This window comes from Solanum tuberosum, unplaced genomic scaffold (genome assembly GCF_000226075.1).
Source record: "Solanum tuberosum cultivar DM 1-3 516 R44 unplaced genomic scaffold, SolTub_3.0 scf00063, whole genome shotgun sequence".
NCBI lineage: Eukaryota > Viridiplantae > Streptophyta > Magnoliopsida > Solanales > Solanaceae > Solanum > Solanum tuberosum.
Genome location: NW_006238988.1, coordinates 174573 through 195310, shown reverse-complemented (window position 1 = coordinate 195310; position 20738 = coordinate 174573). Strand labels below are relative to the sequence as shown.

Genomic DNA, 20738 nt, shown 5'->3' with positions numbered 1-20738 from the left:
AATTCAAAATTCAAATTTATTCAAACTAAATAACTTATTTTGCTAAAAGTTACTGCAGTAACTAAAAGCAAACTTCAACACTCCTCCTTTGCTTTAGATACTGCAATTTAAAAAAGTTGCTCCTCCTCGATTTCTGCTTCTACAACTTGTGCTTGAAGATTGTTCTTAAGCTTGCAAACTTTTGTAACATGACCGGCTTGTTTGCAATTTCCACATATTGCATCCGGTCTCCACCAACAAAAATTTTCCAAGTGCGTTTTTCTTTTGCAATATTTGCAAAGAGGATAATTATCTTTTTCTTTTCTGTTTTGTGCATAAAAGGCACCCTCAGTAACATTATCTTGCCTGAAGGCTCTTCTTTGTTCTTGTGCTTGAAGAGCACTTATTAGTTCTTCAACAGAAATAGTAGAGAGATCTTTAGACTCTTCCAGAGATGAAATTTTAGATTCGAATCTCTCGGGAATTGTCACAAGAATTTTTTCTACTATTCTGTCATCTTTGAAATCCTCACCAAGCAACCTGATTTTATTAACGATAAAAGAAATCTTGTCAGAATACTTAACAATAGTTTCATCCTCTTGCATCCTAAGAGATTCAAAATCTCTTTTCAAATTCAAAATTTGCATTTGCCTGACTCGGTCACTTCCTTGATATTCTTTTTTCAATTTTTCCCAAGCTTCTTTTGCCGTCTCACAAGTAATGATTTTAGAAAAAATCGAATCCGCAACTGAATTTTGAATTACAGTTTTGGCTTTGAATTTTTTGATTTTTTCATCCGAATGAGATTTAATTTGAGCAAGGGTAGGATTTGCCGGGAGAGGTTGTAAGGGTACATCTTCCATTACAACTTCCCACAGATCATAGGCTTCAAGATAGGATTTCATTTTCACTGACCAAATCTGATAGTTTTCACCAGTGAAAATTTTTGGGGCATTCAAAGAGAGACTGCTGCTTGCCATTATTTTGGTTTAAAAAGTTGGTTTAGAAAAGCCTGTGCGTTGAAAAAATGCACGGGTTGAAAAGGTAGCCCTGATGGGTTAAAATGGGTAGCCCTGATGGGTTAAAAAGGTAGCCCTTACGGGTTAAAAATGTATGGTAGTTTTTGGAAGATTTCACAGATCCCTTAAGATCAATGAAGCTCTGATACCACTGTTGGTGTTTTTTTAAAAGTGGGGCAGCAATAAAATGATTGAAAATGTCTCTGTATTTTTATTAATCATAATAGGGCTTTAAATAGCCAACTTGATAACATAATATGCAGAAAATCTGCATAACAAGAATTTAAAAAGACTAAATAATCTCAACAACTAAAACAACCTAACAAATATTTAAAATTCAAATTCATCCTAAAACTAGGTAGCTTATTATTTTAAAAAATGACTGCAGTAACTAAAAGCAAACTCAACAAAAACATTACCTGATGAAACTAGAGAAGATAGCGAAGAATTGAAGGAATCGATCTCTGACTTCTCCTCATCGCTACCACTAAACTGTAACAACGCGAAATATTCAGTGCACATAGACAATGTGAAAGAAAAAATGTGCTTGAAAGGGAAAAAAAACTACCTTGTTGAGTGCTGAATTAACTTTCTGTACCCAATCTGCATCAGTGTTTTGGCCAAGAACTGAACTTGCTGCAGATAAATCATTCTTCTCTATAGCTTGGCCTACTTTACTGAGCTTGTATACCAAATCTTGCAAGTATCCTTCACCATTGAATTTGATAATATGAAAGTTATTAAACATGATATCAGGTCGCCTATAAGGTAATTATATGTAACTAAATGTTCATAATAAGTGGAATTAGTAACATGAAAAACAAGACAAGTAACTTGCAACAACAGGAGAAATTGTGGTGATAGTGTAAATTGTTTTTACGTTATCAGTGTATATAAGTTAAATCTAATCAAAAGGTGGAATTGACTAATAAGAGTGGTTTGTCATATTTGGAATCATGCTACTAGGATTAATAAAATGGATTAGCTAATACAAGAATGGTGTGCTAATTATTTTGCCATATACAGTATAGAAGGGGGTCGTGGACGTGGAGTAACAATAAAGTTGTCTCCATGTGACTTATAGGTCACACATTTGAACTGTGGAAGAAGTCACTAATGATTGCATTAGGATAGACTGTCTACACCACACTCCGTGGGTGCGGCCCTTTCTCGGACCCTACTAATGCGGGATGCTTGTGCACCAGACTGCCCTTTTTATACACTGTAGTATTACTCATCCAAGCCTTCATGCTTAAAATAATACAGACAAGTCAATCAACAATATAGTTCTTTTTAATTTGGTAATCAAATGTTCAACTATAATACAAAGCTTAATATGGTAAACTATCAAATATTGGATTAACATTTCAAACAAAACCAGCCAATTCCTTATATTACCCACTGCAATGCAATGGGTTAGAATTTCGAAATAACAGTACCCAGGGCCGGAGCTAGAGGGGCGGAAGGAGTTCGTCCAAACCCCTTTGATGAAAAAACATACTATATACACAAGGTCAATTTTTTTTAATGTATATAGTAAATGATGAACCTCTTAGTGAAAATCCTGATACTGATAATACCTAATAGTACTTAATTCACTAAATTGGGTAGTATTTTCTAGGCATATTGTACAACTCCACAAATAGAAACTAAACCACACAATAAGAAGTGCTTCATTCAATTTATCACATAATAATTCAAGCAATCTTAGTCAAGAACAAGAATGAAATAAAGGCAACCCATAATCCAGTTAGTTTGTAGTGGAGTGGTAAATACTTCTCCAGAGTCCTGTGTATAATAACCTTTGTTAGGGAGCGTTTAGTGGGATTTCTAGTATAAATCTAAATTTTAGTCAGGGCCCTATGTCGGGACCTCTGTTAGGAAGCGCTTTAGCCCCAATGCTGGACTTCTCCATGCGAATTCAAATTTACTCAGAGACCACTACAGATACCAAAAACCAGATGGAAAACAAAAACAAAACAAATATAGTTGATCTTTTCTTGATTTCACCACTAGGGAATTTATCAAGAAACAAGAAAAGAATTTCTTGTTACCTTTCTCCTTAGAGGAGGAACCGATAATGCCTTGTCTTTCAAGCCTTTTCTTTCTGTCCTTTTTCACTTTTTCCATCAACTCATCATCTTCATCAGCTTCTAAAATTGCAGCATTTGCATTAAAAGTTCCATTTCCAGTTAAAGAAAGCAACAAACTTGATGCAAGGCTAATTGATAGACTTCTCTTGCTAATAATTGGACTAAAATTACATACATTATTCTCTGCTTTGCACACAATTATTTGTTTTCTAGTAGAAAATGAAGAAGAAGTAGTAGAAGAAGATGATGGAAGAGAAGGAAGAAAAGATTTAGGATTTGAGAGACACACAGTTGCCATTTTTTTTCCTTCCTTCTTTTTCCACCTTTTTTTTTCTGTTAATAGGGTGGCATTGCGACAAGTTGGACTATAGAGGATAAGATTACAAGATTTCCCTCATATCAGAAACATTCTCATGTCACTAAAATGTTGAGGGTATTCTGGTCATTTCAGCAAAGATACAAACAAACAAACTTGAAATACAGTAGGTGATGCATTGGGTTGAACCGTATAATAATGACATACTCAGTATAATCCCACAAATGGAGTCTAAAAAGATTAGGATGTACGCAAATCTGGTAGAGAGGTTGTTTCTAATAGAGCTTCGGCTCAATAGAAATGTATCCAACACGGAATTGTAAGAAAGTAAGACAGCAAAATGGCAAGATACGAAACAAATGCAACATCAGATAGTATACATCGATCTAACTCAATATGAAGAGTTAGTTCATGAGACATATTGCTTAAAGACTATATAAGAAGATAACTCATTCCCTCAACCAACGTGAACACCGGACACCTCCTGTGAACTACTGATACTCCCACATAGAGTATGCAAGCAGACGATACTCATAAGAAGTCGTTGAACGATGCAAAGATTCAACAATTCCATTTTTAAACCATCACTCAGCCTCGGAAGGGAAGTCGAAGAATATATGCTGAAGCATTACAAGACAACGACCAGAAACATGGTCTCAAAACTGATGTAACGGAGATTGCTGATAAAACAAATCTATTTCATTCTCTTTACACGAATTCAGTATATGCATATGAAAAAAATATCACTGATTGTGAAGGTCATTTATCGAACTAAGAAACTTTACACCATAAGAAGCAATTATAGTACATCATCATCATCTTGTTGGTAATACATTGAAGCGTCGTCAACTGGTAATGAAGGTGGAGTTCCAGGAGGGATGCAGGATTCACCATTTTCACCGGCACATATACACAGAGCCTCTGCATCCCTGAGGATAGCATCTAGGTCAATATGACCACTCAGCTCGTTGATAAATTTCAGTAGTGTGTCGAAATCCATCCCCTCTCCTATTATTTTGCTGCGATGCCTTTTCAGAATTGCGACACAGACATACAGATGAAGGTGCTCACTCCCATAATGTGTCCATAATACCTCCCACAATCGCATAGTTTGTTCAAATTCAAACTCCCTACAAGAGACAAGGTATCAATAAATAAACTACTAAACAAATAGGGAAACATGAATTGAAGGAGCAAACTGGAGCTGAGAATTGAAGCATATATCTAGTGACAACCGAAGGCTGACAGTAATGAAAGCAGTACAAGATTTGAGAAAAAAGAACTGCATTGAGAAACCAGAAGAAACAAAATAGTGACTTAATATGATGGTGTCTCCCAGCACGGTTCACTATGGTGGGTAAGCAAGTCAACAAATTTACATAATTCATTCTTTCTTTCTCCCCATGGAGAAGGGTGCTATTTGGGTAAAGGATGCACAAATCTCAATGCACATAGGGAACAGGAAACCATGTCCCCCTGCTGACCTGGGTTGTAAAAAGTTTATTTGGTTGAACACCTGCCTGTTTGTGCTTCACTTTGTCAATTGTGAATATTTCATGTAAAGTACAAGATAGTAGTAAATCCACAACCAACATATAATTTTTTTCTACAGAAAGAACATGACAATATGTTCCCTTCATGCATTTAGCTTTATGAATGTGCACTACTCATATTAGAATGCAGGACGCAGACAAGAAACAAATAAGCTCTAGTGGCCTCTGGACATATAGAACATGGATTTGCAGGATTCAAGGTATCAGAAGTGCATTCAGGTGAACAAGATGGGGAAAGAAAAATATTTTACTTCAGGTCCTAGAGCCAACAAACTGTCTAAGGCTGAATTGATAAACATAGTAAGACAAAGGGAACTACAGTAAGTGGCGTTGCACATTGAAAGAAAGAGGCAGGAAGAAATGGGACAAACAACTTGAAAGAGAAGTTAAAGTTCTTTCTGATTTCAACTTTATCAAATGGAACACTACAAAATTATAAGATTCTTTTGAAAATGGTAAGTACAGATCCAAGCAAAAGGAAAATAAAATGATGAAAACAGTGTGTCTGTAACTTGCCTTATGAAATCTCAAAATGTCACAAGGTCATAGAAAATGGTAATGAGAAATATGCACAAAACCAGAACTAATAGCAAGTCTATGGAAATCTGAAATTGGCCTTTGAATCTAACTTCTCACATCAGCATAATTTAACAGATGCTCTATATTTTATTCTCAAGCGATTTTACAATGAAGACTTTAAAGTATTGGACCAATCAATGCTATGAGTTTGTGTTAAAGAAGAAACCAGAGCATACTCTTATATACCGAAGTAAATCATATAGCGGATGGCTAATAGGATATAATTTATTTTTTTAGGATTACTACTGCTTGCCTTTTGAATTGAATAAGAACCCATCGGAAGCAGAAGAAATAATTCAAGCAGTCCTTCTGTTCGAAGTAATTATGCAGAGGGATGTCCAACAACTCCACCAACTGCAAAAACATAGTAAGAACATCATTTTTTGTAGGAAAGCAAACATTTATCAGCCCAAAATGTAAAATATACTACACAAGTACTCCCTCTATCTCCATTTATGTGGGCACAATTCCATTTTTAATTTGTCCCCATAAAGAATGTCTGCAGTTCTCATTGAGATGATTTTATAGCCACACAAAAATCTTAGGTTTGTTTTAGACCACAAGTCTCAAACATCTTTCTTTGTTTCTTAACTTCAGGTCAAGTCAAACAGTGCCTCATAAATTGGGATGGAGGACGTACATAATATAACTGGAAAGCATTGGAAGGAATGGGAACAAGAAAGAACTGGTGATGGCATGGGACTATTCACTCGCTGACAATCATTTGCTACAAGATCCAGATAAACAGGCAGACATATATATCATAAATACAATGGATGTGTATCAACAATAGTTACGCCTTCTTAGAGCAGGTAAAAATCAATCAAACTAGTCCTCCATTTGACAACCAAAACTCAATAATTCTTTATTTCAATAGAACTCAATTTTGAAAGGCACGTGCTATTTTACAACTAAGAACGGAGCATACTCAAAGTGGAGGGGTAACACCAAAGAGACGGTCAAATCCTATTACCTAGGAATTATCAGCACTTTATTTAACTCTATGGCTTTCTTAGATATGCTTGGGACGTAAACACATGCCAACAACTCCTATTTGGGTTTACTCTTCAAAACAAATTATTCCAGACACGAGGAAAGAAGACAGAACAATACAGATCACTCTCTTCTGTCCCCTTGGAATAGATCTCTGGTTAAGTGTTGTGTACAATCTGTCTGGGGTTCACTGGGAGGTAAATGCTAATGCTAGAACCTTAAGGGACTAGCAACAAGAGAGCAGAGAGGAGGAGAGAGAAGGGATGAGGGAGAGAACCTTTGATAATGCAAAAAGCTGAGAGTGCATTCCATTTTGGTCACGGTTAAAGTTTGGTCCAAGTCGTTCCATCAACGCCACAAAGCACCAAAATGTTTCTGATTCATCTCCCATAACAAACAATATTGGTGAAAGGAGATCGCTCATACCCTGCAATTTAATTCGAGAGAAACGAATTTTCATTTACCAATCAGCGAGAAACCATGAAAAAAAAAGATAAGGTATTAAGTTGCACAGAGAATATTTGAGCAAAAAGGGCTTCCATAATAGGATAGAGAGTGGTACCATGATCATATCACACCAATGAACTGTTTTTTTTTTGACTTAAGTCATCAGTGGCCCCTTAAAGTTGTCCGCATAATTCACTTAGACACCTCAACTAAGGCTTGTACCTATTGAACACCTCTACCATTCTGAATTTGAACCATTTGAACATTTTTTTAGAATAAGCCAAAAGTAGAAAATGTGTGAAATACACTCGCGCTGACATGTCAATTTGACTAATTATATATTGACATGTATAATTTTTTAATCCAAAAAATTATTTAAACATTATATTAAAAGTAAAGCAAAAGGAAATTATTTTAAAGTAAAAAAAAAATGAAAAAAACTTGAACTTAAACCACCCCACTTCCCCTGCTATCCACTGAAGCCCAAAACTCACATTTCCCTCTACAATACCACCCCGTTAATGACGACCCTCCCTCTCCCTATACAGTGCCATCTCCAACACGACAAATCTTCCTTTCCATCAGCCTATTTTTCAATTATAACTTTCTTCTTTGTCTCGTTTTAGGTAGAGAAAGATGGGGGGAAAAATCTCGCTGGAAAATTAATAAGTTCCGATTGCCATTGTCGGAAAAAATGGAGTTATTTCGATATTTTTTGTGTTTCATAACCGATTAACTTTTTTGGATGAATAACATCCTTACATTCTGCCAATATACATCAATTTAAAGTCAAAACAACACATTCAGGACAAATCAAAAAACTTCAATAAAAATTTGAGCAAAGCAAATAATAAATAAAAATTTAACACCAAATTACTAAATTAACAGCAAAGAGACAGACTCAAAACTTAAAGCCCTTTACAAATTAAACATGAAGAAAATGACGGTGATAATGGTGGAATGGTGGTTTCAATGGTGGTGCAGCCAATCCTAATATGGATGACAACGGGGACAAAAATATAACAACAATGGAGGTAAAAAAACTTAAGTATCTGGAGAAAATAAGAGGAAGAAAAAGGGTGTGTAGCGGCGGTGGCAAACTGGCGGTGTGATGGAGGAAGGGATGCCAAAGAAGATGAAGAAGAAATACTGTTTTTTTTTTCCAAAAAAAAATGCCCAATTTAAAACCTTTCACACGCCTAAAGGGTGTGAATCACAAACAATGTGCCACCTAGGCAAAAAATGTTCAAATAGATCAAATTCAGGATGGTAGAGGTGTTCAATAGGTACAAGCCTTTAGTTGAGGTGTCTAAGTGAATTATGCAGACAACTTTAAGGGGCCTCAGATGACTTAAGCCTTTTTTGGGAAAGATGATAAAATCAAATGACAATGAATAAGATAGGCTTGGTAATATCAGATAGGACATGTAACATAAATTACATAGAATCTGAACGACAGTGCCTTCCAATGATCAATAAAACAGTTGCAAAGAAATTAAGTCTAATGAAATTTGATAATACATGCAAAAGATGACATATTCTTGTTGCTTCATTATGCCAAAAGCTTATAATTTTTTTAACTTAGAGCAATCTTAAGGAGAAATTTTAATTTTGAAAATCTTCTGACAGAGCGAACATTCTCCAGCTTAATGCAGAATTCTCAAGACTTAGAATAGAATAGGGAAAGAAATTAAAACTTTCTAGTTTAGTTTTTTTTTTTTTCATTTTTTCACCAAGTTATTCTCCCAGATATCTACTGATGATGACTGGACAAATTAACATCAATCTTGGACTGGGTGCAACTGTCAAATAGTCAAATGTTCAAGCTCAAGTCATCCTATGTTGACCACAAACTGATCAAAGAGGAAAGGAAAAAGGAAAAAGGAAAAAGAAATGGGTAGCAACAGAGAGAAGAATAAGAATGCCAGAAATTCAAAAACACATATGTAGCAGAGATGTCACATTTGATCAAATTGTTTGTAATACAGCATGAACATATTGATCAGCGAAGAAGCACACATTTCAAGCTTAAAGGAAGAAGTTACCTGACAGTAACCCAAATCAAAGTTATAGAATGAGTATGTCAGCAGTATATCGCGCAAACATTTAATGTTTGGGCTGTCATCCTCTTCATAGAATGAAATTGACCGATCAGTCCTCACCTTACATATCAAATAAGAAAGAACAAGGGAAGAAGAAGAACAAAAATATCAGTTTTTACCCTTATTATAAACATATTAATAACCAAATAATAGTGTCACTGGTTGTGAATTGCAAGGATGCAAACGTGCATCTTGGTTCTCAAACAAAATAATTTATAGGCCCGCGAAATGGACAAATTTGACACATACCACATCTTTTTCAATGAGGCCTCTCCTCTCTCGGAATTTTGTAAATCTTTTTGCCTGCTCCTTAGAGATGCTCTGTAGAGAGGCGTCGATAAACATTAGAATTAAAATTACACTTTTAACACAAAATTATCTCAGAGACATCTTCTTGTCATGGGAGCCTTCTGGACAAAAGGAAAACATAGGGATATACTTCCCAAATGAAACATCAAAATTACAAGAGCATCAAAACAGAAGTTGGAAAGAAAAGGATCTTATAGCACCTTAACTGATCTAAAATTAAATTACCGCTGTTACAAGTGAAAACATTTTGCTAATTGAAGGAAAATACCTAGAAAGATTGAGTAAATGAAGAATCAGAAACATTTTATTTTTCAACCGACCCTGCCCAAGCTGAGAATATGACAAACCTTCCATTGGTTTTTTATCGTTTCGTATTCTGACTTTTTGATGGACACAAGGTATTCCCTCTCTGCATAAGTTGAATCATATGAATGGTATCCCAACAGAAATCGCCACACCTGCCATAAGGACACATAAGTATATTCATGCTCAGAGAGACAGATGTGGAGCGGGGTGGATATTTACAAGGACAAACCTCTTTACGTAGATCTGGTTCGACTCCACCATAAAATATTCTCTTTCTTAGTGCTTCTGAGTCTGTGACTCTCCCTTCAGAGTCCAGGAAAGCAGACCACTGCATAAGGAGCAAAACATTTGGAACTTAGTCGTGAATGTAATCACAACAATAGGCAAAAATCAGAAAACCTACAATTTGTTAAAATCCATGCAAAAAATTAAAAATATAGATGTCGTTGAAGATACACCAGATGTGCAGTAATTGACAATGACGAGGTAAACCTTGCCTCTGGATTAACCATTGTTAGAACTTAGAACAATCATGCTAAGAAAATAATACACATTAAGATAGAAATTAAAATTGTATTAGGACATATATCTGCCCCATTGAACACAATTATGTGCATAGATCATATAAACTTGACTTTCTAATTTTGATAGACAATTGATCTCCGACAAATAAGTACACTCACTGAATGACTATTTATTAGACATCAAAAAATTTCTTCTAACTTATAGATGCAAAATTAACAGTTAGGCAAACTGTCTTTCTTGGAAAGATTTGTTGTGCAAATAGTATACACACGCACATAAACACATAAAATTATTGGAAGTGAAAAAAAGCAAAAACAAAACGATCTCAAAAGAAAATCACAAGAACCAATATATTTTTTGCATTTTGCATTTCAATGGACCACAAATCTAAAAACACATAGGTTCTCCCAAAATATTTGAGAACGTTCTAAATTGCAACAAATTTACTAACAAGTGTTTAAGAGACTAGCTTTGAACATGGACAACATTACCTCCACAAAATTTTATATAGATGCAATCTTGCAAGAGGTCATCTATCTCAAAACTAGTTCAATGTTCTAACTTCTAATATAGCTTAGTTTAAACCAATGCCATTCAATGTCATAGGAGTGAATTCCAAAGTGAGTCACTATATGATTTATTTAGCTTAGAGACACAACACCCCCCCGGCCCCTCCTTTTTATAATTAGTGACACAGTGGCCCAACACTGATCAGCTACTCATAAATTGGTCTGATGTTTAGAGCTGTAACATTCTATTTCTGAAACACATTCCCTGGAAGAAGCACCAATAATCAGTTTAGCTATATCACGCCTTCAATGAAAAATTCATGGGAATCCAAACGACATAATTGACTTGAACTTCACAGAGAGAATTTCTTTCCTTAAGCAAAGAAGTTTCTACATGATAAAATAGAAAAAATACAGAGATGAGGTAGTTTACTAATGCTACTTCTAGACCAATAGGAATCCCTTCTAAAACAATGGTTACAAAACAGAGATGTGCAAGTGGAAAAATTGATCACCCTGGGATCTGTCACGAATCTGGACATTTGCATACTCCGATAAAAAAATTGAGAATCTATGACACAGTTAAGTGCTAACACTGTGTGCAACAGTCTGCTTAAAACTCAATGATTTTAGTTGCTTCAAGGCAAGTGATCATATAGCAATTAGAACAAAATGAGATAGACATGAAATGAATGTTGTAAAAAATTCTTGGGCCTAGCAGCCGTTGTATTAGCATTTAATAAGTGCAAACTGAAAAGTAGACAAAAAAATAGTCATCTACCTCTTCTGTTCCCAAGGGGGGTTGCCGTGGCTTTCCCCATACTAGTGACAGTTTGTCAAACTGCAGAAGAAACACTGGCATAGATTAAAAAAAAAAAAAAAGAGGACTAAATGCAATTGTAACTTGTTGATAAACTTAAAAAAAGGAGAAAATGAATCTTGAAATTTACTCAAGCCACCCTTGCTAGAGCTGTTTTACATAGGGATGAAGAGGAGGGGAAATGGGGGAGGGGGCGGGGGTTAATACTGGGGAAATCATCAAGAGAGGAGATTGAATTCATCATTGTGGTTCAGTTAGGAAAAAATTTGGACAGCTCACTAAGTGAGCTACTCTGAATCACCACCCTTGCTAGATATGTTCATATTGTTGGTAGCTTAGGCAATAAACTGTTATTTTTATTTTTGTAAGGATCTTAGGCAAGAAAATATAATTAGAAAAACAATACTCAAGCATAATGGACTAGTTGTTTGTGACTAGGGCACGCTGCTGAAGGAGAAGCACATCGTATATATTTTTAATCAGTAAAAAACATATCAAATACTTTATCTGACCTGGAGTTGGGCTAAACTTGCATTCCAAAACATCAAGAGAGGAGATTGAATTCATCATTGTGGTTCAGTTAGGAAAAAAGTTGAAGTCAATTTTGAAGGATGTCATATCGCTCAAGGTAAACATGTAAGTCAATGGGTTGAAATTGAGCTCTCTTTTTTTCCTGATAAATAAGGGGTGAAGTAGCATCATTTCATTATTAAATGTTTCATCTTTCTCATACCTTGATGTCTAATTATTTCTGGGAAGTACATTTAATAGTCATGTCGACTCATAATACAAGGCAAACAGATTTTCTTATAATTAAATCATGAGTATGACCAAATTTTACCATTTTGAGAAAAGGATAACCTTTTAGGAAAATCAACAAAAGCACCAACAATATGAATGCACTAAGCCACATGCCAAACTAATTGGCCGACGAACATATGACTCCTCTTTGCCCAGTATGGTCCATATGGCCCTGTTTCACTCCAATACTAAAAAATTGATTCAATGTATATAGTAGGAGTTCTAAGGTTCTTTAAGTCCCACAATAATCCCTACACTGATATACACAGCTACAAAAAATGAAAAAGGCTTCTGGAAACCCCAGACTACTAATGTAAGTCTACAACATGATCAACCGTCTGATTAAATGCAGGAACAAAGGTTAATTATATGCAAGTTTCTCACCTCCAAGGGATCCGCAGGCACCGGAACATCCTCAGGAAGCTTCTGAGCATCATTAGATTCGGCCATGCGAGGATAATCATGTGTTTTTCCGTCATGCTTCCTCCTGTCATTAGTGATAAAACCATCTCCCTGAGCTTCACCAAAAAGTTGTGATGTCGTTTCACGAGCAAATCTGGTCACAAGAGAAAATTTCTCTAGTACTTGAATTGACAAATCTCGAGCAGGATCATTATGTTTTTGTCTTTGCCTGGCATTTTGTTGAGCAAGTGCAGAATTTCTATCAAAAGTTTCCCCATCCGTCCAGCTAGATGGGGATTCACTAGGTGCAGCCGCGGATGATGGACTGTTAGTTACAGAAACAGCCCTAGGAAGTTCCAAGGAGGAGAGAGTTCTCTGTAAGAAGCAAATTAATGCATGAGCGAAAGTGAAGATTCATGAATCATGATGAAGCTCCTCAGAAAAGCTGTTTAACTGGTTAAACAAATGATAGATCAAACCGGTCACACCTGGAGTGGATCTTGAAAGTCGTTGACAAGAAATACATTAGCATCATCGGCTGACCTGGAAAAATACAACTCACCAGTAAGAATGGAAAGGCCTTCAGCCTAAAATCAAGGTATCACTCCCACTACTAGTTCATTGCAACAAGAGATATTGCAACGAGAAAACATTGAGATCCCAAATTTCTAGTAGTATGATAAGATATACTTTTTGACAGGCTAGCACCAGTTAAACCTGGAACGAATTCGCAGTTGGTATACCTGTAGTTCAGCTACTTTAAAAAACTGAAAAGAATTCATAGTTGGTGTCCTGCAATTCAGCTGGATTACCATTGAATGTCAACCAGAGGTAACACCACACTCTAGCATTTGGAAATGACCTTAACCTTCCATGTACTGCGTCCCTATATTTTTTTCGAAACTCTCTCTCATCCACCAAAAGTAAGGAGCAACTTATTAGATCTTTCATACGACATAGCTTTTGATTTTTTTACTGATATCAGTGTCATTCATTAGCGGACTATCTAGTTTTACTTTCTACTCTCATCTTATGAACTCTGCCCAAAAAAAGAAAAAGGAAGAGATGAATTTGGTTTATTAGTTGAATTGCCTAGTCATGACAATGACGAAGACAATGCATAAGAGAACAAATAAGTTCACCTCACAAGATAAGCATGCTGCTTAATTGTTGCAAGAAACTCCCGGACACCACCATTGTAGAAATAAAGCGGAGGAAATGCTAGTCCTGCAAGTGTGGATGAAAGTAAACTCAATATGCAACAATGGCATTCAACAAACTGACAATATGATGATAACAGAACAATAAAGAATCCGCTAAAACTCTAAGGGGAAATATCATAAGGTAGGTAGCATACAAGAATCTATCCATCAAGAAAACATACATAAGCATTATTAAATTCTAAGAAGAATTGACTTCAATCATCATATTCCCTCAGGGGGGATGTTGGGTAGTAAAACATGCCAAACTACACGGAACGAGACAGGATTCATGATGATAGCATAGCATTTTTCTGAAACAAGAACCACCAATTAAGCTATTCTAAAACAATGATGATTAGAGAGGATCTTCAAAGAGAGTAAAATACATTCAGAACAACAGAGAATGATTAACTTAATTCAAATTGATATTTCATACATGCCAACCACTAAAATGAATTTGTTGTGTGCTCCACATTAGATAAAAACAGCATTTCTCATTTACTAAGATGAAACAGAATCACTAGTGAAATACAGCCCCATAAAATACCTGATGACAGAACTACAATAACATATTGCCACCCCAGGGTAGGAGTGTGTCGTCGAATTGATCTAACATCCGAGAATGGAACTGCTCGTATAGTGTAAAGACTCTTATCTGCACCAAGATATAAAAAGGACAACCATTACACAACAGCCAATGGAAAATTCGCTGCACAGAGCTACTCTTTCCTCTGTTATTTTACAGATATAATTGACCCCAACCTTTTTCAGACAACCTTGCACTCGAGCTTTGTCCTTTATATGGAATCCAAGTCTGTCACACAAAACCAATTTAATTCCAAAATAACAGGGTAGAGCGAAAGATTTAATAAGTGCTGCAAATGTTAGTAATACTCCACCCCTCTCCTTCTCCTTGTTTTATGTGACAGTAAAGTTGTAAACCTCTTCTTAAATTGAAGTATGCACATTTCACTTTGTAATTGCATCAAAATTTTCTTATCAAGTAAATGTATTTTCATTCCATCCTTCACTTGTGGGGAAGGATCGACGCTCCCCCCACCCCACAAACAAAGTACTTCTATTTATCAATATTTTAACGAACCCATTTCTTTACATCCTTATACACAACAAACAAAGAAAAAGGAAACATAACTCTATAACAATGGAAATTTGACCATTTAAGAACTGTCTCAATTCCATCTACATATTATTTAGGACTGAATATGGATCACCTCCATTCAGTTTGTGGCACATTAACCATGACTTGAAAACATTCGCATAACCTCCTAAGGTGAGGTTATGCACCAAGAGTGAAACTTGGTTTCTCTTTCCAAATTATCAAGCATCAACCAGTACATTCACCTAAAATGAGAGTTGAGCCAGTTGTGAACTTATTATCCCACCAAAATCACCACATTTTGGACCATAAAAACCTTCGTCATTCAAAAATTTAACCAGGCAAGAGGAAATAACTAAAACCAAAATAAAAGCAAAAGAGAAAAGTTAATGTTCTCCCCTTGCACCTCTCTGTTGTCATCCATTGGGAAAAGAAGAAGAACAAGAATAAATAAGAATAAGAAGAATGAATGGAAATGAGAAGGAAAGGAAATGGGGTACTTTGTCGCTTTGTCGAAGCTTTGATAATTTGGAAGTATAATTTCACCTTAGTCAAGGTATACCACATAACAACGTACTTGATAAAATAATCCATAATTAACACTAATATTTATCTATGTTCTTCTCTCTCTCTCTAGACCAAATAATTTTTAGAAAGCTTGAAACTTTTGCAATAGGAAAGCTTCAGATGCGCATAGTAGAGAAAGGAAAATGATCCTCGTTGTCTGTAATCAGTGATTTGAGATTTTAATTCACGATACGAGCATAAACTAGATGTGTACCATAAACAAAGAACCTCCTTGCTTGATCAGTTTTAGTCGACCACTAATCCTCTCGGAGGCATACTGAGTTGGATGAATTGCCACATTATCTTTCACATACACTATTTCAGCGCCTTCCTGTTCACCTGATGAACCCTGCTTACTGCTATTGCTCCTATTCATGCTCGCCGAACCCTAATGCACATCCCCACAGATGAGAAACCAAATTCAATATGTCATTTCATATTAAAATAAATTTTGACAAGAATCATTTCATATTAACAACTAATATATCAAACAAAAAACCTGCTTCCCCTCTACATGTCATCAAGTAGTCATGCTAGACATAAAATAGTTGCACATGATAATTATGAGATTCTGCCATATGAGCTGAGAGAATCTTGTTTTTTCTCCTTCATTTCTTAATTAAAAAGTAAACGGAAAAGAAAATAAGCAAGCACAAAATAGACATTTCAGGTATGACTGTTTCAGAGCTCTGTGATTCAAATTGAGTTTACACCGGATGAACTGCGTTATTGATATTTATCTTTAAAAAAGATGGTAGGTACAGATCGCACGATATAACATGGGATAGGTTCCACCGATAGTCATTAGGAACTCTATGAAATCTATTAAATAGATAGTTTGTTCAAAGGATCCATGGGCAGTTACTAATAGAATTCCTTGGTTATTTTGGCCAAGGCTATTAAACACGGGGAAGCTAACCCAATGCTGACAATTAACCAAACTGAATTGATGAAGGAACATATAGTAATGCTATGAACGGCCAGCTTAATTGGGTGCTGACAAATAGCTAAACCACAATCACAAAGGAAGGCATAGTCTGCTTAATTGGTTCTGACATATAATCAACCCACAATGACTAAGGGACAGTAATACTGTAGATGATCTGCTTAATTGTCATGATAATATTAGGCAAATTACAAAGCATATGCTCAAATTTGACTTCTCCGAATAAACAGTAATAATCACCAGTTAAACACAGTTCACCTCAAGTAATAAGGAAGGTATAGTAATGCTAAAGAGGACTGCTTAATTGGTGCAACAAATAATCAAACCGCAATGACCAAGGGATCCTAATACTATAGGTGGTCTGCTAAATTGTCAAAACAAAATGCGGCAAATTACACAGCATATGCACAAATTCAACTTCTCCGAATACACAGTAATAATCAGCAGTTAAACACAGTTCACCTCAAGTCCTCAATAATCAATTTTAACCAAAAAATAACAAAAAACAAACAAAAAAATTCAGCGATTAATAAAAAAAAAGGTCAACATAAAATCACTCAATGCACGCAAACATAAATTAACATTATAAAGTACTCCCTTTGTCCCATTTTATGTGACACCCTTTCCTTTTTAGTCCGTCCCAAAAAAATTGTCACCGTACTATAATTAGAAACAATTCAACTATAAAATTTCCCTTTTACCCTTAATGAAATGATTCTCAACGACACAAATATCTAAGGATTGTTTTAGACCAAAAGTCTTCTTTTTTTCGTAAACACCATGCCAAGTCAAAGGATGAAACATAAAATGGGATGGAGGGAGTACTAGTTTACCATTTGAATATAGCAATGAGATGAACATACACAGTAATAACCAGCACTTACACACAGTTCACCTCAAGTCCTCAAAAATCAAATTTAACCTCAAAATGACCACAAAAAAATCGGCAATTAATCAAAAGAAATGCTCAACGTAAAATCGATCAATGCACATGAACTTCAATAAAAATTGTAGAACACTAATTTACGATTTGAATATGTTATAGAATGTATATAGACTTAATCTTAGTAATATACATAGCTATATATAGGCAGCAGATTTATAGGGATCACTGCAGATCTGTAGGAATCACTCTTTATTTCTTTCCTTAGTTAGCACCTTATGTATTGTATTTATTCACTGTTCACCTACTGGAATAAGATAAGATCTTCCATTCAATTACATGGTATCAGAGCCAATAGGCTCGTGTCGTTTTGGCTGTGTTACGGAAGAAGTTTGGATTTCTATTCCACTGATTTAAAGTGGTCAGTCATCACCACCACAGAAGGAGGCGGAGTATATTTTCCAGCCAAACCAGTCTCCACTGGCATCTGGTTGTGAAGCGAGTGGCTGTCACGCACAGGTCATACAGTCTTTTGTTCATCACGGGCCGGCACGTGAAGGTGCGTGTCTGGCTGAATCGATTGGGTTTTAATTTACGGCATCGACACGTATTTCTGGTGAATCTCAGGTCTGTTCTGGTGTTAAAATAGATCTGGAAAGTCTGTTCGGTCACTTCTCAGGTCTGTTTTGGTGTTAAAATACGATCTGGAAAGTTTGTTCGTCACTCCCTGGTTCGTTTCTATTCTGCTACACTGAATCTGGTTTGTGATTTGTGGTTCTGTGGCTGCTAGCTTCTACTTCAGATCAGATAATTGGTGTTGTTTGGTCATAAGCTGCGGTTCAGAATTTCTTTCTCTGAACTACTTGCTTGGGTATTTGATTGTTCATTACTTGCTCTTGTCTACTGGTAAAGTACTCAGATTCTTCATTTTGGGTGAATAATTGGGGTCACGTACATGCTTCTGGTTATATTTTCTGTTGATAAGTTCTTGTGCTGCTAAAATATTTGGAGAGAATGACTGAAATTGTGGCTCCTATGTTTTCGGATAAAAGAACTTTGGTTTCGGCGGAAGAGTTTGCAAAATTCTCACAATATCAAAAATTACAAAAAGAATCTATTTCAGCTACTACCCTTGTTGAGTCAGGAAAAGCATGTCTTATATCCTCTTCGAATAAATGGGTGATCGATTCAGGTGCCACAGATCACATGACAGGTAATCCTAATATATATTCTAGCTTTCGATCACACGGAGCACTCTCTCCTGTGACGGTTGCTGATGGTTCAATCTGTAATATTATAGGATCTGGGACTGTAAAACCAACTTCTTCCATTACCTTGTCATCTGTATTAGGTCTACCAAAGTTAGCCTTTAATTTGATGTCTGTTAGTAAGCTTACCAGAGACCTAAACTGTTATATCTCTTTCTTTCCCGATCATTGTTTGTTTCGTGATCTGAAGACAAATAAAGTTATTGGTAAAGGACATGTATCCGATAGTCTCTACATTCTTGATGAATATTGGGAGCCTCGATTTGCTGCCTACTCTTGTGTCGTGTCTCCATTCGAGGCACATTGTTGATTAGGACATCCTTCTTTGCCTATGTTGAAGAAGCTTTGTCCTCAGTTTCAGAATATTCCTTCACTAGATTGTGAGTCGTGTCAATTTGCCAAACACCATCGTAGCTCAACAAAACCAAGGGTTAATAAGCGGGTGGAGTCAATTTTTGAGTTAGTTCATTCAGATGTTTGGGGACCATGTCCTGTTGTTTCCAAAACCGGACATAAGTATTTTGTCACATTTGTGGATGATTTCTCTCGAATGACTTGGATTTATTTTATGAAGAGTCGTTCTGAAGTGTTTACTCACTTTTGTGCTTTTTGTGCTGAAGTCAAAACTCAGTTCAATACTTCAGTGCGTATTCTAAGGAGTGATAATGCTAAAGAATATATGTCAGAATTGTTTCAGTCCTACATGAGACAACATGGTATTCTCCATCAAACTTCATGTGTTGATACACCCTCTCAAAATGGAGTTGCTGAGAGAAAGAATAGGCACCTACTTGAGACAGCTCGAGCACTTTTGTTCCAAATGAAGGTTCCTAAACAATTTTGGGCTGATGCAGTCTCTACAGCTTGTTTTTTGATTAATCGCATGCCATCGACTGTTCTTGTTGGTAATGTGCCTTACAATGTTCTTTTTCCAAACAAGTCACTATTTCCGGTGGAGCCTAAGGTATTTGGAAGCACGTGTTATGTTCGAGATGTTCGGCCATCTGTTACCAAGTTGGACCCTAAGGCATTGAAGTGTGTTTTCTTGGGTTATTCACGCCTTCAGAAGGGGTATCGATGTTATTCTGCAGAGCTTGGTAAATGCGTGGTGTCAAATGATGTGGCATTTTCAGAGACTACACCATTCTTCTATGCACCTCCCATTTCTACAACTCAAGAGGAGGAAGATGAGTGGTTAGTCTATCAGGTTACTCGTGTTGTGAAAGAACAATCAAATAATGTTCTTCAATCTCCTAGCTCCCCTATTGAACACCAATTGACTATTGGACCTACAACTGCTCCAGCAAGACCACCAATTGTTCAAGTTTATTCGAGGAGACGAGAGATCGATGATACATGTTCTGCACCGGTTCCTCTGTTATCAAATCTTTCTTCACCCGATACTTCAGAGAATTTGGATCTCCCTATTGCTCTTCGCAAAGGTAAAAGGACTTGTCAATCCACATATCCCATTGTTAATTTTGTTTCCTATGACCGTTTATCCTCTATGTCGAGGTCCTTGGTTGCTTCTTTAGACTCCATCTCTATACCCAAAACAGTGAAGGAAGCTTTGAACCATCCTGGATGGTATGATGCGATGCTTGAGGAAATACATGCCTTAGAGGAAAATCACACGTGGGATTTGGTGGATTTACCTAGCACGAAGAAACCAGTGGGATGTAAGTGGGTGTTCACAGTTAAAGTTAATCCAGATGGTTCTGTGGCAAGACTTAAGGCTAGGCTTGTGGCTAAAGGGTATGCTCAAACTTATGGAGTGGATTATTCAGACACTTTCTCTCCGGTTGCGAAACTTACTTCTGTCCGCTTGTTCATTTCTCTAGCTGCTTCTGCGAATTGGCCTTTACATCAGTTGGATATCAAAAATGCATTCCTTCATGGTGATCTTCAAGAGGAAGTATATATGGAGCAACCACCTGGTTTTGTTGCTCAGGGGGAGTATGGGCGAGTCTGTTATTTGAAGAAGTCCTTGTATGGCTTGAAA

The 20738-nt window shown here is 36.3% G+C and overlaps 2 protein-coding genes across 2 annotated transcripts in view; both read right to left on the bottom strand.

Annotated features, from left to right (window-relative positions):
- The window catches only part of LOC102596967 (thylakoid lumenal 16.5 kDa protein, chloroplastic), an 8426-nt gene extending 4978 nt beyond the window's left edge, over positions 1 to 3448 (bottom strand). The window contains exons 1-3 of the mRNA XM_006345161.2: positions 3053 to 3448; positions 1567 to 1706; positions 1418 to 1490 (exon numbers count right to left, since the gene is read on the bottom strand). Coding sequence (XP_006345223.1) covers positions 1418 to 1490; positions 1567 to 1706; positions 3053 to 3389 — 550 coding nt within the window. The 5' untranslated portion in view covers positions 3390 to 3448. The remainder of the gene's footprint in view (positions 1 to 1417; positions 1491 to 1566; positions 1707 to 3052) is intronic.
- Positions 3449 to 4058: 610 nt separating this feature from the next.
- The window catches only part of LOC102596630 (TBC1 domain family member 17-like), a 20894-nt gene continuing 4214 nt past the window's right edge, over positions 4059 to 20738 (bottom strand). Inside the window, exons 2-15 of the mRNA XM_006345160.1 lie at positions 15854 to 16027; positions 14718 to 14769; positions 14503 to 14610; positions 13896 to 13980; positions 13242 to 13296; positions 12736 to 13128; positions 11512 to 11571; positions 9926 to 10024; positions 9738 to 9848; positions 9331 to 9402; positions 9025 to 9141; positions 6810 to 6959; positions 5793 to 5893; positions 4059 to 4537 (exon numbers count right to left, since the gene is read on the bottom strand). Coding sequence (XP_006345222.1) covers positions 4207 to 4537; positions 5793 to 5893; positions 6810 to 6959; positions 9025 to 9141; positions 9331 to 9402; positions 9738 to 9848; positions 9926 to 10024; positions 11512 to 11571; positions 12736 to 13128; positions 13242 to 13296; positions 13896 to 13980; positions 14503 to 14610; positions 14718 to 14769; positions 15854 to 16027 — 1908 coding nt within the window. The 3' untranslated portion in view covers positions 4059 to 4206. The remainder of the gene's footprint in view (positions 4538 to 5792; positions 5894 to 6809; positions 6960 to 9024; positions 9142 to 9330; positions 9403 to 9737; positions 9849 to 9925; positions 10025 to 11511; positions 11572 to 12735; positions 13129 to 13241; positions 13297 to 13895; positions 13981 to 14502; positions 14611 to 14717; positions 14770 to 15853; positions 16028 to 20738) is intronic.